The following is a 13951-nucleotide window of genomic DNA, read 5'->3' on the forward strand; positions in this document are numbered from 1 at the left end:
CATGGCACCCTTCCTGAGCTATTAATATCAGCCCCCAGCTGTCTGCCTAGCCTTTGCTAGCTATTAAAATAGAGGGGACCCCACGTCATTTTTTTTTGGGGGGTCCCCCATTTTAATAGCTAGTAAAGGCTAGGTATTCAGCTGGGGGCTGATATTAGTAGCCTGGGAAGCTCCGTGGGTTTTACCCCCTTCCCAGGCTTCAAACATCTGCCCCAGCCGTCTGCTTAACCTCCGCTAGAGACTAAAATTATGGGGGATCCCACGCCATTTTTTTTTTAAATAAATCCTTTATTTTAACACTAAATGACATTTGAGGACTTAATAAAGATGCAGTCCCTAAATTATTATTTATTTTTTAATAAATTTTTCCCAAAACTTTTGACGTGGGCTTCGCCATATTTTTGTATGCCAGCCAGGTACAGCATCCAGCTTCTATGAACGCGCCATTTTCCGGGGCGGCCGCGGACTGCAATTTTCAGCGGGGGGGGGGGGGGGGAGGGCAAAAAGCTTGGGCCTCCCTGCGCTGCAGATTCCATCCCCCAGCTGCCTAGTTGTACCTGGCTGGACACAAAAATAGGGAGAAGCTCCACGTTTTTTTTTTTTTAATTATTTCATGAAATTCATGGAATAATTAAGAAAAAAAGGGCTTCCCTATATTGTTGTGTCCGGCTAGGTACAAATAGGCAGCTGGTGGTTGGGGGCAGCCCGTTCCTGCCTGCTGTACCTGGCTGGACACAAATATAGTGTGAAGCCCCACGTCAATTTTTTTTTAATTATTTCAGGAAATTCATGAAATAATTAAAAAAAAATTATGTGGGGCTTCGCCCTATAATTGTGTCCAGCCAGGTACAGCAGGCAGGAACGGGCTGCCCCCAACCACCAGCTGCCTATTTGTACCTAGCCGGACACAACAATATAGGGAAGCCCTTTTTTTCTTAATTATTCCATGAATTTCATGAAATAATTAAAAAAAAAAATGTGTGGCGCTTCGCCCTATTTTTGTGTCCAGCCAGGTACAACTAGGCAGCTGGGGGCTGGAATCTGCAGCGCAGGGAGACCCAAGCTTTCTGGGTCCCACCCGCTGCAAATTGCAGTCCGCAGCCGCCCCGGAAAATGGCGCGTTCATAGAAGCGCCATCTTCTGGCGCTGTACCCAACTCATCCAGGGCCCTGGTGCGGTGGCTCACTGGGTAATAAAGGGGTTAAGGCCAGCTTGGCATTATCAGCTGGCCCTAAGCCCGAAATTCATGGGGTCACGCCAATATTAGACATGACCGCCATGAATTTCTAGTAAAGTATTTAAAAAAAACACAAACACCCAGAAAAAAGTCCTTTAATTGAAATAAAGACACAATTCTTTATTGTTCTAAATTAAACCATACTTACCGCCACACCCATTCCAGCTGAAGCCAACGATCTCCTGCAATAAAAGTAAAATAATAAAGCAACCTCATCCTTACCTTTCCATGGTTCCCAGGACAGCTTCAGCTCTGCTACATCGAGATGACAGGCTGGACCGCAGCAGAACGCTGCCATCCAGCCTGTCATCCCGCGGACACTGAGAAGCGCAGGCATGCTTGCGCTCCTCAGTGTCTTTCTGTGACGTCATCCAGATGAGCCGAGGTCATGTCCAATGAACTCAGCTCACCTCATGCACGTCACTGACAGCGTGGGAAAATTCTCCTGCACTCAGCGCTTCAGCGTGAGAATTCTCCCACGCTGTCAGTGACGTGCATGAGGTGCGCCGAGTTCATGGGACATGACCTCACCTCATGCACGTCACTGACAGCGTGGGAAAATTCTCACGCTGAAGCGCTGAGTGCAGGAGAATTCTCCCACGCTGTCAGTGACGTGCATGAGGTGAGCCGAGTTCATTGGACATGACCTCGGCTCATCTGGATGACGTCACAGCCAGACACTGAGGAGTGGAAGTATGCCTGCGCTTCTCAGTGTCTGCGGGATGACAGGCTGGATGGCAGCGTTCTGCTGCGGTCCAGCCTGTCATCTCGATGTAGCAGAGCTGGAGCCGTCGTGGGAGCCATGGAAAGGTAAGGATGAGGTTGCTTTATTATTTTTCTTTTATTGCAGGAGATCGTTGGCTTCAGCTGGAATGGGCGTGATGGTAAGTATGGTTTAATTTAGAACAATAAAGAATTGTGTGTTTATTTCAATTAAAGGACTTTTTTCTGGGTGTTTGTGTTTTTTTTAAATACTTTACTAGAAATTCATGGTGGTCATGTCTAATATTGGCGTGACCCCATGAATTTCGGGCTTAGGGCCAGCTGATAATGCCAAGCTGGCCTTAACCCCTTTATTACCCAGTGAGCCACCGCATCAGGGCCCTGGATGAGTTGGGTACAGCGCCAGAAGATGGCGCTTCTATGAACGCGCCATTTTCCGGGGCGGCTGCGGACTGCAATTTGCAGCGGGTGGGGCCCAGAAAGCTTGGGCCTCCCTGCGCTGCAGATTCCAGCCCCCAGCTGCCTAGTTGTACCTGGCTGGACACAAAAATAGGGCGAAGCTCCACGTTTTTTTTTTTTTAAATTCATGAAATTCATGGAATAATTCAGAAAAAAAGGGCTTCCCTATATTGTTGTGTCCGGCTAGGTACAAATAGGCTGCTGGTGGTTGGGGGCAGCCCGTTCCTGCCTGCTGTACCTGACTGGACACAAATATAGGGCGAAGCCCCACATCAATTTTTTTAAATTATTTCATGAATTTCCTGAAATGATTTAAAAAAAATTGACGTGGGGCTTCGCACTATATTTGTGTCCAGCCAGGTACAGCAGGCAGGAACGGGCTGCCCCCAACCACCAGCTGCCTATTTGTACCTGGTTGGACACAACAATATAGGGAAGCCCTTTTTTTCTTAATTATTTCATGAATTTCATGAAATAATTAAAAAAAAAAAATACGTGAAGCTTCTCCCTATTTTTGTGTCCAGCCAGGTACAACTAGGCAGCTGGGGGATGGAATCTGCAGCGCAGGGAGGCCCAAGCTTTCTGCCCCCCCCCTCCCCCCGCTGAAAATTGCAGTGCGCAACCACCCCGGAAAATGGCGCGTTCATAGAAGCTGGATGCTGTACCTGGCTGGCATACAAAAATATGGCGAAGCCCACGTCAAAAGTTTTGGGAAAAATTAATTAAAAAATAAATAATAATTTAGGGACTGCATCTTTATTAACTCCTCAAATGTCATTTAGTGTTAAAATAAAGGACTTATTTTAAAAAAAATTGACGTGGGGCTTCGCCCTATATTTGTGTCCAGCCAGGTACAGCAGGCAGGAACAGGCTGCCCCCAACCACCAGCTGCCTATTTGTACCTGGCCGGACACAACAATATAGGGAAGCCCTTTTTTAAAAAAATTATTTCATGAAATAATTAAAAAAAAATTGACGTGGGGCTTCGCACTATATTTGTGTCCAGCCAGGTACAGCAGGCAGGAATGGGCTGCCCCCAACCACCAGCTGCCTATTTGTACCTGGTTGGACACAACAATATAGGGAAGCCCTTTTTTTCTTAATTATTCCATGAATTTCATGAAATAATTTTAAAAAAAAATGCGTGGGGCTTCGCCCTATTTTTGTGCCCAGCCAGATACAACTAGGCAGCTGGGGGCTGGAATCCGCAGCGCAGGGAGACCCAAGCTTTCTGGGCCACCCCCGCTGCAAATTGCAGTCCGCAGCCGCCCCAGAAAATGGCGCGTTCATAGAAGCGCCATCTTCTGGCGCTGTACCCAACTCATCCAGGGCCCTGGTGCGGTGGCTCACTGGGTAATAAAGGGGTTAAGGCCAGCTTGGCATTATCAGCTGGCCCTAAGCCCAAAATTCATGGGGTCACGCCAATATTAGACATGACCACCATGAATTTCTAGTAAAGTATTTAAAAAAACACAACACCCAGAAAAAAGTCCTTTAATTGAAATAAACACACAATTCTTTATTGTTCTAAATTAAACCATACTTACCATCACGCCCATTCCAGCTGAAGCCAACGATCTCCTGCAATAAAAGTAAAATAATAAAGCAACCTCATCCTTACCTTTCCATGGCTCCCACGACAGCTTCAGCTCTGCTACATCGAGATGACAGGCTGGACCGCAGCAGAACGCTGCCATCCATCCTGTCATCCCGCAGACACTGAGAAGCGCAGGCATACTTCCACTCCTCAGTGTCTGGCTGTGACGGCATCCAGATGAGCCGAGGTCATGTCCAATGAACTCCGCTCACTTCATGTACGTCACTGACAGCGTGGGAAAATTCTCCTGCACTCAGCACTTCAGCGTGAGAATTTTCCCACGCTGTCAGTGACGTGCATGAGGTGAGCTGAGTTCATTGGACATGACCTCACCTCATGTATGTCACTGACAGCGTGGGAGAATTCTCACGCTGAAGCGCTGAGTGCAGGAGAATTTTCCCACGCTGTCAGTGACGTGCATGAGGTGAGCTGAGTTCATTGGACATGAACTCGGCTCATCTGGATGACGTCACAGAGAGACACTGAGGAGCGCAAGCATGCCTGCGCTTCTCAGTGTCTGCGGGATGACAGGCTGGATGGCAGCTTTCTGCTGCGGTCCAGCCTGTCATCTCGATGTAGCAGAGCTGGAGCTGTCCTGGGAACCATCGAAAGGTAAGGATGAGGTTGCTTTATTATTTTTCTTTTATTGCAGGAGATCGTTGGCTTCAGCTGGAATGGGCGTGATGGTAAGTATGGTTTAATTTAGAACAATAAAGAATTGTGTCTTTATTTCAATTAAAGGACTTTACTCTGGGTGTTTGTGTTTTCTTTTAACTTTGACTATGGGGTTAGTAATGGGGGTGTCTTATAGACGCCTCTCCATTACTAACCTGGGCTTGATGTCAGCTGGCATTATAAGCTGACATCAACCCCAACCCTATTACCCCCTGCCACCGCACCAGGGCAGCGTGGAAGAGCGAGGCTAAGTGCCAGAATTGGCGCATCCTATGGATGCGCCATTTCTGGGGCGGCTGACGGCTGGTGTTTCTAGCCTGGGAGGGGGCCAATATTCATGGCACCCTTCCTGGGCTATTAATATCAGCCCCCAGCTGTCTGCCTAGCCTGTGCTAGCTATTAAATTAGGGGGGACCCCACGTCATTTTTTTGGGGGGGTCCCCCATTTTAATAGCTAGTAAAGGCTAGGTATTCAGCTGGGGGCTGATATTAGTAGCCTGGGAAGCTCCGTGGGTATTACCCCCTTCCCAGGCTTCAAACATTTGCCCCAGCTGTCTGCTTAACCTCCGCTAGAGCCTAAAATTAAGGGGAACCCCACGCCAATTTTTTTTTAAATAAATCCTTTATTTTAACACTAAATGACAAGTACAGTAATCAACACTGTCACTGTACTTCATATATATGTGACTGACATGTTTCTATCTATCTAATCTATGTGTGATTCTCTATTCCTTCTATTCTAAATTGTCGGGTACAGATGCTGAATTGCCGGCCGGCTTTCTTAAAGAGACGGTGCATGAAAACACTATTATTTTTTTAAATAAATCCTTTACACTAAATGACAAGTTCTGTAAGCAACACTGTCACTGTACTTCTTATATATGTGACTGACATGTTTCTATCTATCTAATCTATGTGTGAAGCTCTATTCTGTCTGTTATAAATTGTCGGGTACAGATGCTGAATTGCCGGCCGGCTTTTTTAAAGAGACGGTGCACGAAAACACTAATATTTTTTTTAATAAATCCTTTACACTAAATGACAAGTACAGTAAGCAACACTGTCACTGTACTTCATATATATGTGACTGACATGTTTCTATCTATCTAATCTATGTGTGAAGCTCTATTCTTTCTGTTGTAAATTGTCGGGTACCGGTGAATGCCGCTGATGAATTGTCGGCTTTTCATGTCATTCTACATTATTCTTAGTTGTTTTACTTCATGTAGAATTAACCTACAAGGAAAGAAAGGGTTTATTTTCATTCCGATATTTGTGTCCCATTGACTTGCATTGGTTTCCGGTATCGGAATCGGCGATATCCGATACTTTTTGGGTATCGGCCCGATCCAATCCGATACGATATTTCCTGATATCGGAAGGTATCGCTCAACACTAGTCACAGCAACATATTGTAAATGTCTTTCAGTACTAGAATTAGTACATTAGGCTACTAACTAGAGAGCACATGGATTTTCGGCATCGCCCACTTAAAGAGCTCATACACCTATGTATAGGGGTCTTTTCATGCACCAATATGTCAGGCCCCAATTAGTGTCAGCATCCTAAGTTATGATACTGGTATCTTAAAGGAGTTCTTTTATCAACTGAAATACTGATCCAAAATCATATTTAGAACGAGGTGCAACTTTGTGTATACATCCCATCCTGATTCTACCTCCCTAGATGGGTGGGTGCATTGGAGTTCCAGAAGATGACATCTTGTAAGTGATAGCATATTCTATCTTCACCACTGCTCCTAGCAAACCCCACAAACTGTGAGAGAAGTGAAACCGGACTTGGGTGCATGTCCTTTGGGGCAGCGTTTTCCGGAAATGCAAAACCCTTTTAAAGGTTCGAAGTTCTCAAAAGAATAAAAAATTGTGGACGCAACGATATTCCTTAGTCTTCAGAGAATGATCCATAGTACTCATCAGCTTTAAAGGGAATCTGTCACCCCCTGGGCGATATCAGACCTCTACTATGGCCATACAAGTGCTAGAAAAGTAAATCTATACATACCTGTATGGCCCATAGCAGAGGTTGGATTGCAGAGAAAAGCACTTTAATAAATTCTGTTTTGCACAGGCTTGGCGTCCGGGGGACGCCAAGCAATCCCCGCCTATGTGCGTATTATTCCCCCAAATCCCTTCCTATATGCTTAATTATCATATTCCCCCTTCCCCTGCACGTCACAGGGCCCTGTGACGTGCACTGTGCTCCCTGACTTCCCGGGCATGCGCAAAGCTCCGATCACATAGAGCGCGCTTTGCTTCCTCCCGGCCCCGTCTGCCTGTGCACTGCGCCGCAGGGTTCCATTGCGCAGGCACCGGGAAGTGACAGTGACTCCCTGGAGCCTGCACAATAGAACCCTGCGGCGCAGTGCACAGGCAGACGGGGCCGGGAGGAAGCAAAGCGCGCTCTATGTGATCGGAGCTTTGCGCATGCCCGGGAAGTCAGGGAGCACAGTGCACGTCACAGGGCCCTGTGACGTGCAGGGGAGGGGGGAATATGATAATTAAGCATATAGGAAGGGATTTGGGGGAATAATAAATAGTTAGGCGGGGATTTCTTGGCGTCCCCCGGACATCAAGCCTGTACAAAACAGAATTGATTAAAGCGCTTTTCTCTGCAATCAGACCTCTGCTATGGGCCATACAGGTATGTATAGATTTACTTTTCTATACCCTGTATGGCCATAGTAGAGGTCTGATATCTCCCAGGGGGTGACAGATTCCCTTTAAAGTGTTGTCCCGTATAAGTAGAAGAGTCTGCAGACTGCCAAGCAGAGGAGACTCTAGTCAGCATGTGACCACAAGTATGTAAATCGCTTACATGCGGACACGTGACTGCCAACCCACATGGGGAATACAGTAGAGTCAGGAGTGTGAACACTGCACATAGTTAAGATTCAGCAGTCTGAAGTCACAGTCTGATTGCAGAATTTACTTCTGAGATTGGACAATCCTTTTAAATGAGCTGTAAATAAAAAATAAAAAAAAAAAGCTGAAAATTACAAAATTGGCTATAAATGTCACACTGTATACGTTTGGAAAGCGTTCTAAAAGAGATTAATGCCCTAATTCATAAAGACTGACGTTGTTCATGCAGGTCTTGAAGAGGGAGAATGCTGGAATCAGAGGCGCCCGATTCATTAAGACATGTCTCTCCCAAGCTTCACCCATTTTGACGGAGCCAGGTGAAACTAGCATGAAAATGCCAAAAATTGCTACATTGTTACACAACTCTGTGTGGTGCAAAAATGTTGTGACTTTTCAAAGCGATTTACTCCAGCATTCTTGCGTAAGAATCTTGATGAATGGGGGTCTAAGTGCTCCCATCTTCCACATATGGTATGGACTAAGTCACCTTTACTAGGAGTTCTTTGATAAAAGTGCTTATCAGCGTGGCAATCTTATCCCCATCTAGAAGGTGGAAGCGATCAGCGCTGTCCTTGTAGTAGTAAACAATGCGGTCAGCATCGCCATCAAATGAACAGCATCGCTCTCCAGGCTTCACATCAATACCTGCAGCCACAGGAAGAGGAAAAAGACTTATTTAATAGATACAAAGTGAAAAATTCAGATACAAGATACTTGCGAGAAGCAAATCTACTTGGCAAAAGCTCCACACAGCTTATCCTACAAGATGCCATATGTGGAACCCATAGCTGCCACTAATATTCAGTGTAAATTTACACAGCAAGATCACAAAATATGTGACGTGTAATGTAGGTTTTTGATTAAGTCAATAATAAGCTAAAAATAAAGTCAACAATCTCATGTCAAGATGAGTAAAAATTTCCCTTAGTCATGGAATTCATTTCCCTCATTTGAGCCTGTAAAGGCAGAAAATATAAGGCAGTAATAATTCTTCAAATTGTAGGAAAACTGTGGCACTCACCAATCAGTAAAACATTTCATTTTTCCCTGGAACCAGAGAGCAGGAAGCAGAGCCAGTATAGAGTGCAACGGCTATGGTCCACCTACTTGTTGTGTACAGAGAAAATGTTCTCCGGATTAGTGAGTGCCGCAACATTCCTACTACTTGTAGATACCACTTATAGCACCCTGCTGGTGAGCGCCCCGAATATCAGTTCCTGGTGTAGGTGAATGCTGTACCCGTATGCCACCTCCATGCTTAAATAATGGAAGCTTCTACAATAGGAAATGTGTAGAAGATGAATTTTCACAGTCTAATCTCTAATGAGAAGGTGAGGCCATCGCAGGGTTTTCAACAGTAAATCTGTCCAATTATGTAAGTTTGTGGAATATATCGCTACATCATTTGGCAGATTTGTCATTCGGGAGTCGGGTAAAGCTTAGGGACACCTCATTTTCAAGCCCACCACCACAAAGTGTCAGTTGTAAACTCAGAGGAGGTCATGTTATCTCAGACACATTCACCTTCGGGGAGTTTCTGCTGCACCTTCACATAGTCTGCTCCGCACAAGTGGTTTAATCTCCCATTGGAGCCATCATTGAACAGCTGTAGGGAAAGCATGGACTGAAGATGGCGCTCTATCTCCTTTATCTTCAAGGCACCGATGCCATTGGCCCCATCTATGCTCAAGCACTTCTTCTCTGATCCACAGTCAGGAGACTAATGACATAGATGAAAATATATGTTACTTTATTAGAGGCTATATGTCAGTAGTTCTGTAAAGTGTATTCTTAATATCATGTTCTGATGAATGGTTTATGGCACCTGTTTGACTAAATCAATAAACGCTTTTGACAGTTTTTGGTAGTATCCTTCAACAGTCGGCTCCCCGTATCTTCCATCTGTATTGCGGCAGCACACAATGTAGTGTAGCTGTGGTGTGGTCACCAGGCCATAATCTGCAAACACAACATTAATAGCACTGAGGACGGCAGTAAGAGCTCTGCTGCAAAAATGCACTGGAACATTGTTCCTTAAAGTCCTTCAAACTAACAAAGCTATACTTTAAAGCTTACCTGTTCTCCCACCAAACCCTATGGAAAAGCAAGATCTGGCTTACCTTACACCCTACATGTTAGAACTGATTTTGGTTCATATACCAGTCTAAGGCTATGTGCCCACGTAGCAGATTTGATGCAGAGCATTTTTGCCTCTCTCTGGCAGAAAAAATGCATGCAGATTTACATGCATTTTTTCTGCCAGAGAGAAGCGTTTGAGCGTTTTCGCATGCGTTTTTTTCAAGCAGTTTTCCAAGCGATTTTGAGCATCACTTGGAAAGTGCTTGACAAGTTGGTCACACAATATAAATCCATGCAACCGGCATGGATTTATAATGTGTGAACAACTGATGCTTTAAATGCAGCATCTATAGTAAAAAAAAAAAGAATTAAAACGTTAAAAAAAAAAAAAAAAAAAAACTTGTATACTCACCTCTCCAGTCTCCTCCCGGTGGCGATCCTGCGATCCTCTCTCTTCGGCGTCCCGCGGTGTACGGTCAGGACCTGCGGTGACATCATTTAGTCAGCTGATGGTCACGCGACCATCACCTGACCGCCGACGTCAGCGGTCGCGTGACCATCAGGTGACTAAATGACGTCACCGCAGGTCCTGACAGTACACCGCAGGACGCCAAGGAGAAAGGACGTGGCCGGGAGCAGACCGGGGGCCGCCGGAGAGGTGAAAATGCAGGTTTTGTTTATTTTTAACTTTTTTATTAGCGCATCATGTGCACAGCACATCCGAATTCACATTAATTTGCATGGCAGACTGTTTTACAAGCGTTTTTGCAGCCGTAAAAACACTACGTGGGCACATGGCCTTATAGGTCCAGGAACTGTTTTGTTTCTCAGTAACTTGCCATCGACTGTTCTTGAGAGGGAGGTACCTCTTAACCAGCATTCTGTCAGCACTACAGGTGCAGGAACCTCTTTTACCATTTCCCAGCATGCACTGCTCAAGCCAGTGCTTTTTTACGCAGTATAAACTGACCTGCAGTGCGTGTTTCAAATGCACAACATGTCAATTTCTCTTGTGGGTACTCTGAGTTTAATGTGCAGATTTTCCCCATAGACTTGCATTAGATGCAGAAAACCCGCAGGTATAAAATGCATGTATTTCACACATGACCGTATCAAAGTTTTGTCAAAGCCAAATACCAGGAAGTTAATTTTATTTAACACATGACGTGCCAAAAGGAGACAAAAAATGCAGAGTCATAAACATAATAAAAAAAAAACCATGTAAAAAATTTCACTCAAAAACACAATGAAAACAATGCAGGTAACCCAATTCACCTAATAAGTGCAGAGATGCTGCAGAAAATCTGAAACATCAAAAAAACAAATTCTCATGACGGGAACGTGGCCTTACAGTTAGACAATCCAATAAGTGGTCATTTGACCAGTGCGGTCTCCAGGATGTCTGATAATAATCCATCCAGACACTGAGAAATCTGCAGCGTATCACAGCATTTTACCTACCTTGGTATTTGGATTCAAGAGCAGAAATCCCATCAATAACTGCAAGGGAAAGGTTGTCACTGCTTGGCCTGCAAATAGAAAGATAGAAATATAGGGGCCGATTCATCAGGAATAGTCGGGCACAATCACGCTGCACCAGTCTTACTGGAGTAGAAGGCACTGAATTCATTAAGAGGAGCCACCACTTAGTGAATTTGGGTCTCTTCAACACAGTTTTTGCACAACTCTTCTTGTGCAAAAATGTTGAAACTTTTCAGAGCTTTTACGCCTCTTTTGTGCCACAAGAACTTTGATGAATCAGCCCCATAGTGTTCTGGGTTGGTTGGGTACTGCCATCATGTGGTTAGATGACCACATGCCAAGTTGAGGCATTTATTTATATCGGCTGATAGAGAAGGGCTTGACACCTAATTGTTTGAGGCCAGCTCTCACCAGCCGGTGGGGTAGGGTTGAGGGAGAAAGATGCCGCACCACACACTTACCAGTGTAGTGGAGAGCAGCTCCTGCGACACTCACAGTCAGCGCCCACATTGGAGCACTGTACAGGAATGTACAGCGGTACCACACGGAAGGAGGGGAGAAACAGGCCGTCTCATCCAGTCCTACTCCATTGTGCCCTGCGCTCAGCAGTGTAGCGGAGAATGGCGCCAGCTACACCAACCTGCAAGCCTGCCTCAGTTGCTCCCACTTCACCAACCTGTTGCATTCACTGCCCACATCAAAGCGCTGTACAAGGATATACAGCGTGTTCCTAATTCCACCAAGAAATTTTTGTGAGCACGGATATTTGAATATAGAATGCCTTGAAAAAGTATTTATTCTCGTGGAAAAGTTCACATTTTTTTCACATTACACCCACAAAATTAAATGTATTTTATATGTGATCTATCAACACAACGTAGCAAGTATTTGTGAAATGTTAAGGAAATGATACAGGGTTTTCTAATTATTTTTAAAATATAAATCTGAAAATTGTTACTTGCATTTGTATTCAGCCCCCTGTAGTCTGATACCCCTAAATAAAATCCTGAGTGACCAATTGCCTCCAGAAGTTACATAATTACTAAATGGAGTCCACCTGTGTGTAATTTAATTTCAGTATAGCTATACGTGTTCTGTGAAGGCATTACAGGTTTGTTTGAGAACATTAGGGATTAAACAGCATCATGAAAAGCAAGGGACACATCCAAGAGGTCAGGGATAAAGTAGGTTTGGATATAGAGTCCAAGCTCTGATCATCTCACGGTGTCCTGTTCAATCCATCATCCAAAAATGGAAGGAGTATGCCACAACTGCAAGCCTACCATGACATGGCCGTCCACCTAAACTGACATCCCAAACAAGGGGAGCACGTAGTAGAGAAACAGCCTAGAGGTCCATGGTCACTCTGGAGGAGCTGCAGAGATCCACAGCTCAGGTTGGAGAATCTGTCTACAGGAGAAATATTAGGACGGTTTCACACGTCCGTATGTTTCCGGGAGCGGAAAAACCGGTACAAGAGAGATCTGTGTCCCGTGTGTCCGTGTGTGTCAACCGTGTGCCGCATCAGGAGCACATGTATCGGCGCCAGGGAATCAGCGCTACAGTTAGGAAAATCAAAGATTTCAGCAAGAGACAATGATGAGAGTAGTAGTCTTCTCCCGCAGTGTCCCTGTGTAACAATAATATTAAAATAATAAAATCCTTATACTCATCTGTCCTAAGTGTCCCCCACTGAAATCCTCTGACCGCTGACGCCGAGGAGAATGAGCCCCTCCAGAGAGCAAGCCCCGGAGCTGCGCTGAGCTCAGGAGCGGTGTCCTGTCACTCAGTGAGCTCAGTGCAGGGCCCCGGCTCCTCGGCGTCAGCGATCAAAGGATTACAACGGGGTACATCTCCGGAGAGGCGAGTATAAGGATTGTATTATACTGACATGTGCGCAGACCCATAGATTTGAATGGCTCTGCGTCTGTCAGTGTCTCCAGTAAGTGTAGAAACGGTTACCACATGTACCGGAGACACGGATGTGTGAAAGAGCCCTTAGTCGTCTACGCCACAAATTTGGCCTCTATGGAAGAGTGGCAAGAAGAAAGCCACTTTTGAAAGTAAGCCATAAGAAGTCCAGTTTTCAGTTTGCAAAAAGCCATGTAGGGAACACAGCTAGCATGTGGATGTGTGGATGAAGGTGCTCTGGTCAGATGAGACCAAAGTAAAACTTTTTGGAAGCCTTTCAAAATGCTATGTGTGGCAGAAAGCTAATACTGTACATCACATTGTAAACATCATCCCCACCGTCAAACATGTTGGTGACAGCATCATGTTGTAGGGATGCTTTTCTTCAGCAGGGACAGGGAAGTTGGTCAGAGTTAATGGGAAGTTGGATGGAGCTAAATACAGGGCAATCCTGGAGGAAAACATATTAGAGGCTGCAAAAGACTTGAGACTGGGGTGTAGGTTCACCTTCTAGCAGGAAAATGACCCTAAACATACTGCCAGAGCTACAATAGAAGGGTTTAGATCAAAGCATATTCATGTGTGTGAATGGCCCAGTCAAAGTCCAGTCTATGCAAAGCTGGTAGATACATACCCCCAAAAGACTTGCAGAAGTAATCACAGTGAAAGGTGGTCCTACAAAGTATTGACTTGGTGGAGCTGAATACAAATGCACGTCACACTTTTCAGATTTATATTTTTTAAATATTTAGAAAACCATGTGTCATTTATTTTACACTTCACAAATACTTGCTACGTTGTGTTGGTATATCACATAAAATCCAAATAAGATACATTTAAGTTTGTGGGTGTAACGTGGCAGTGTGTGTGTGTGTGTGTGTGTGTGTGTGTGTGTGTGTGTGTGTG

At 45.0% G+C, this 13951-nt stretch overlaps 1 protein-coding gene across 2 annotated transcripts in view; it reads right to left on the bottom strand.

Moving 5' to 3' along the window:
- PGM3 (phosphoglucomutase 3) overlaps nt 1–13951 on the bottom strand; it is a 47415-nt gene that overhangs the window by 14149 nt on the left and 19315 nt on the right. For both annotated transcript variants that reach the window (XM_073675633.1, XM_073675634.1), the window contains 4 exons: nt 11114–11181; nt 9399–9532; nt 9098–9293; nt 8061–8218 (listed from right to left, as the gene is read on the bottom strand). In XM_073675633.1, the coding sequence (XP_073531734.1) occupies nt 8061–8218; nt 9098–9293; nt 9399–9532; nt 11114–11181 (556 nt within the window). The remainder of the gene's footprint in view (nt 1–8060; nt 8219–9097; nt 9294–9398; nt 9533–11113; nt 11182–13951) is intronic.

The sequence above is a fragment of the Phyllobates terribilis genome, unplaced genomic scaffold, assembly GCF_046119375.1.
Source record: "Phyllobates terribilis strain yellow unplaced genomic scaffold, ASM4611937v1 Scaffold_3__8_contigs__length_932513732, whole genome shotgun sequence".
Classification (NCBI taxonomy): domain Eukaryota; kingdom Metazoa; phylum Chordata; class Amphibia; order Anura; family Dendrobatidae; genus Phyllobates; species Phyllobates terribilis.